Source organism: Microtus oregoni, unplaced genomic scaffold (genome assembly GCF_018167655.1).
Source record: "Microtus oregoni isolate MIOR12 unplaced genomic scaffold, Mior012 000052F_001, whole genome shotgun sequence".
Lineage (NCBI taxonomy): Eukaryota > Metazoa > Chordata > Mammalia > Rodentia > Cricetidae > Microtus > Microtus oregoni.
This window is the reverse complement of record NW_024543813.1, coordinates 150,898-156,897: the sequence shown is the minus strand read 5'-3', so window position 1 is coordinate 156,897 and position 6,000 is coordinate 150,898. Positions and strand designations below refer to the sequence as shown.

The 6,000-nt window shown below is 38.0% G+C and overlaps 1 protein-coding gene across 2 annotated transcripts in view; it reads left to right on the top strand.

The window, feature by feature from the left end:
• The first annotated feature begins 684 nt into the window (after positions 1–684).
• F9 (coagulation factor IX) overlaps positions 685–6,000 on the top strand; it is a 28,052-nt gene continuing 22,736 nt past the window's right edge. For both annotated transcript variants that reach the window (XM_041637236.1, XM_041637235.1), the window contains exons 1-2: positions 685–772; positions 5,451–5,614. In XM_041637236.1, the coding sequence (XP_041493170.1) occupies positions 685–772; positions 5,451–5,614 (252 nt within the window). The remainder of the gene's footprint in view (positions 773–5,450; positions 5,615–6,000) is intronic.

Genomic DNA, 6,000 nt, shown 5'->3' with positions numbered 1-6,000 from the left:
ACAATCTGAGTCAGAGACTAGCAGTTTTTTTATTTTCAGAATTGTTTTAGCTAACCTGAGTTTGTGTGCGTGTGTGTGTGTGTGTGTGTGTGCATGTGTGTGTTTCCATTTGAAGCTGAAAACTGTCCTATGTGTGAAGAATTGTGTTGGAATTTTGATGGGGATTGCATGGATGTTGTATAGATATACATGTATATTTCTACATAAATACATACACATATAGAGACAGGATCTATATGTGTTACTATACTGGCACATGGCACAAGAAAGATTGTAAATTATTGCAATAAAGGGAATAGCATATCTTTCAGAATTATAATTTGTAAATTCAGTTTATAAACATACTTAACATATTTTAATATAAAGGATCAAATAAAGGATTCCCTTTTAATGTTTAAGTTTTATAGTATTGCTCTATGACAAAGATAAAATTATTTCCAACTGATAAACCTTGCTGTCAGCCAACGGTAGCCCTGCCCCAGTGACAAAAGCCCATGAAACCCAAGGTGCGCTTCAATGATGAATCCTGCTCATTCTCTTCACTTGACCTAAGAAACCTCTGGAAAGAGCCCAAAGGCCCACTGAGGGATCTGAACAGGAATTTCCCAGAAGTAAATCCAGTTCAACTTGGACTTTGGAATGATTGATCAGCTCTGACACTTGCACAATCCACTAACAAAGGTCATGCAGCACCTGAACACCATCATGGCAGAATCACCGGGCCTCATCACTGTCTTCCTTTTGGGGTATCTACTCGGCGCTGAATGTGCAGGTTTGTTTCCTTTTCAAAGCTACATTGAATCTGCTTCTCTTTCAGATACAGAAATATTTAGAACCGTTGCTTTCAACTAACCAAGATTCCGTGATTTGACGCTATAGTTTCGATTCTAGCAGGCAGCATGTCAGCTGGCAAATATCGGCTGTCCGGTAACTTCACCTTCATTTTAAAAATGAGCTACATTTACAGTGCTTGTGATTCATTTGTATTTAATAGATACAGTTATTCTGATTATTTGACAATACAATTTCTCTTAAAATTTCTTTGTCCTTGGTTTTAAAAAAATGAAAGTGGAAAAATCTCTTAACAAAGAAATTGCTGAAGAAACAGAAAACCCTGTTATTTTGGGATTTTAGACTCACCACCTTGAAATCAAAAGGGGAAACATCAAAACCACAGTGATCTTATTTACAGAAAAAGTATTTCTTGATCTACATGTGTTTCAATGCTTTAGAGGTAGATGGCAAGGCATTGTTAGAATATATAAAAGTATATCTTTCCTGTTGAATTTGTCAATTAAAATTGGAAGATCAACCTTTCTTTATTAAGTTATCTGTTTATTAAGCTTTTCCATGGATGGGAATAAACAAGCTCCTCTGTGAGTTCACAAGTCTCAGAACTGTTGTTTAGAGAACCCTAGTACTTATTTAGCGACCTCCCCAGGGGACAACGCAAGTCAAGTATACAAATGGCTAGAAGGAGTAGGAACTTAGTTCATACAAAGTACAACACAGTTGGTTTTTGTTTGGTTTCCTTTTTGCAACAACAGTGACTTTCCTCCCCAGGGAGAGGTGCACAGGGAAAAACTTACTGCATTTAGACAAACAGCCTGCTCACTCGGGATGCATTTATCACGCTTACTTGTAACAGCAACTCCAGCAGCTGACAGTGCCAGGATCAGGGGTGCCAACCCTGGACATCCCCAGAAAACAGGCTGCTCTTCTGGTTTCCACTCCAGACATGATGTCAACTGTGGAATCAGACTGAAAGGCTGAAGTGATGACAGGAAAATGTGAAGGTTAAACTGCTCTAGCAAAGTGGGTAGAGTAAGAGATGAAAAATACATGTTTGACAGCTCATTGCGTGGATCATAAAGGCAGGTCATTCAACACAACTAAGTGAGGACAAAAGAACCTAACACTTTTTTATAAATTAGTGCTAAGGGGATGGTGTGCATCAGAGGCCTGCTGCCCACCAGAAGACCTTGGATAATGGTAAGATAATAGAAGAGTCAAGATTTCAGAGCTGCAGCAATGATGACTAGAGATAATCCTAAAGAGATGTACTAAGGATTTTAGCATCATTGCAATCAGGAAGCCGGCAGCACTGTATTCTGTTAAACTGTCATGGAGCTTCTGCATGTTCATGACTAGTGCCTTAGTGTGCCAATTTAGAATTGGAAATCAAAATTAGTCTGTGAAATGAATTTGATTTTACTAAGTATACAGATCAAAACTGTCTTTCATGCATTCAGGTATGTTAAGACATTCATTACTGTTAAGGTGCCTGGTACCATGACGATCTTGCTCCTCAAGGCTGCTCCGCCCGCTTTCTTACACATCCCAGAACTACCAGTGCAGGGGTGGCATAGGCCACAGTGAGCCTGGCCTTCCTATATAAATTATCAATCAAAAAACACCCCACAGGCTTGCTCACAGGCCAATTTTATGGGGGCATATTTCAAAAGAGGTTCCCTCTTCCAAAATGACTCTAGCTTTTTGTCAAGTTAATATAAAACTAGCCAGAACACACACATCCACCCATCTACACACTCCACATACACATGTATATGTATAATATCATATATATAATCATATAGAGAGAGCAATAAAAATAATCACTAATGTTGGCATTTTATGTAGATAGTAACCCTCACACAGAAAGAGCCACATCCACAGTAATGTAAGTATTCCAGAAGTTCTGTCTGGTTTGAATATTAACTGTTAGAAGTGAGGCAAGAAAATGAGATGAACTAGATCATAATACTTTTTAAAAAGGGTCCTAATCTAAAGAGATTGAACAGTAGAGAGCAATGTGGAGGTGTAACAAATGTAAGTGTAAGAAGCACACCCCTACCTGTGTTACAATGCTCAGTGTGGTGACACTCTAGAACTGATGAGGCTCCAGGCTAGCAGGTCCAACCTTAAGTCTCTTGCAATTATCCAAAGGAATCAAAAGATCAGAATCTGGACAGTAGCCATAGAAAGAAGACAGACAACGGAAGTGGTAATAATGAAACAGAGCTGAAGTGGTTCAATAGCCACATGCTCATGAAAGGGTTAGGAGACATACATAGAGGATCTGAAGGATCGAGTGCAGTGTGTTGATACCAACACAGCACAGGGTCTGGAGTCTGGCTTTTGACTTGAAATCCAGGGCTAATCCTCTGTTGTGTGACAGGAAGTAGTCAGGAAATACATGAAGTCAAAATGATTCTTTACAAGATTGCTACCAATAATGACAATAATAATTTCCTTGCACAGAGGGCAGGGAGGAAGTAAAGGTACTACAAAGTGCGTAGCAGAACTGGAGAAAAGAGGAAAGCTCAGAGGAAAAGAAAAACAGCATGCAAAACATGGGGGGAAGAGAGTAACCAGGGATACACTGGCTTATAATTTATCTCAGAGATCCTGTCAACATGATGATGAATACACACTTAACACTGTTGCTACGCCCATTTTATATTTGAGAAAGTTAAGGTCCAGGCATTATAAGTCTTATCTATGTTCACACAGTAAAAAAAAAAAAGTCAGATACATGATGATTCAAATCCTGTTCTATCTAATTGCAAACCTTGTTTTTCCATTCGTCCACATTATAAATTACTACCATCACAGATGTTCTATATGAATGGCTTGAACCAAGCAAATAAATTGCGGTGGGAACTTAGATATAAATACACAAAGGTACCCATAGGCAATTTGGTGAAATACAAACCTGCCTCGCCTCGAGACTGCCTGGCAAGAAAAGTGCTAACAAGGAATGGAATGAGTTGGGGAAGTTGGCAAGGGAAGAATGATGGGAAGATACTTAAAGTAAATTCAGGGATTGGAGAAGTGTTCCCAAATGGATTCAGAGATCAAGGATGTCAATGGACTAGAATGTTCCATAAAGAAAATTACTTCCACAAAAAAATAAGGTAATAAAATTAAGTTCCATTTCTCCCTGTTTTTGTTAATGAAAAACTAGTACTAAATGCCCTAGAGAGTTCAGTTTGAAATATTATCAGCTACATTGATGCTGTCTCTAAGATTTATTTATTATTTTTATTTGTGCCTGCATATGAGATTAAGTTTATGTACATCACATCCATGCTGGTACCTATCTATAGAGGCCAGAGGACATCAGATCCCCTGGTACTGGATGGAGTTACAGGTAGTGGTGAGCCACCTGATACAAATACTTATGTGATGTGATGATTATGTGATGGGAATTAAACCCAGATCCTCTATGAAATCAGTGTTTTTAGCCACTGAACAATTTCTCTAGCCCCAGTATAGCTTCTAAGGAAAGGAGCAACTCCAAGCAGCTTTTCGGGTTCCTGTTATTGATTATATACATTATATACATGCATCAACATATGTAAACATATACACATATATGCCTACACATATACATGTATATATGCAGAGGGAGAGATACAGAGAGATAGGAATAGATACAAAGATGCAAGGAGAAGGAAAGGGAAGAAGGCAGAAAATTCAAAGTCTTCAGTACTCAAAAAAAAAAAAAACAAAAAACAAAAACCAGAAGTGTCCTACAGAGTAGGCAGGCAGCGATACCTAAAAGAAACCACATCATAAATTTCAGTGAAATGTTTCCATCACTGGAATTCATATACCAACTAAAGACATCATCTTCCTGAAGATAAACTCAATTACTGCATGATTGTTTCTCAATAGCCCATGAGAGGCACTGGGGTCCCATCTGCAGCTGGCCTACAGTTGGGATTTTGTTGATGTTGTTGCTTAATATATTTTGGTATAAAATACTCTGATTATCTTTCCCCTCTCCAGCTCTTCCTAGATCCTCCCTATCTCTTTACCTACCCAACTTCCAACTTCATGTTCTCATCTACTCCCCTACCTACCTATTATCTATTTATCACCTATCTATCTCCCAAAACAAAAACAAAACAAAACAAAAATCAAAGCAAATAAAGACAGGCTTCTGTTTTTCACCAGATATTTGTTGCAAAGTCACTGGGAGACTACGTCCTGGAAGCAGCGCAGTCATAGTGATGATGGATCACCTTGCAAGGATCCTGCACTGAGCTATTTGCAAGTGATGACGAAGTGTGAAGTTACTACTTATTTGAGAACTTTCTTTTTCATCCAAAGTTAAATACAAGTATGGCTGAAAATGTGACCTTTGATTATTAAAGCTCTACTGACTAAAAGTAAAATTGAATTTTAATTCCTAAATCTCAATGTGTATATAGTACTGTGAGAACATTGAAGATTTTGGCTCCATTCCCCAAAGAGAAATTGGCTATAGAATTACTTGGATTGAAAATAAACATTTTCTTAAAAGACATATATCATTTTCAGAGTGCTCTCTCTCGCTCGCTCTCTCTCTCTCTCTCTCTCTCTCTCTCTCTCTCTCTCTCTCTCTCTCTCTCTCTGTCTTTCTCTCTCCCTTAAAACTAAAGAAAGGCTCTTTTAAATTTCAGTTTTCCTTGATCGTGAAAATGCTACCAAAATTCTTATCCGTCCAAAAAGATATAATTCAGGGAAACTGGAAGAGTTTGTTCAAGGAAACCTTGAGAGAGAATGTGTAGAAGAAAGGTGTAGCTTTGAAGAAGCGCGAGAAGTTTTTGAAAACACTGAAAAAACTGTGAGTATACCCACATCATACCAGAGCAATATGTCCCCAAGCAAAATATGGAAACCTTCATTTTAAAAAGGGAGTGGGGAACTTGAAAGATGGCTTCATGTCCTATTCCAGAGGACATAGGTGAGATTTCAAGTGTCCACATGGAAGCAGACAAACATCTCTAACTACAGCTCTGGGAGCTCCAACACCCTCTTCTGGCCTCTGTGAGTATTGCATGCACATAGTGCCTGTATGCAGGAAGCCAGAACACCCATACACATAAAATAAAATGAAAACTATTTTAAACCGATTTTAAAAGAAAGAAAATTGTATTTGAAATCTTAAAATATCAGTACATATTAAATCACAAATGTTATAAAAGAAAATGAATCCACATCAAAAATTCT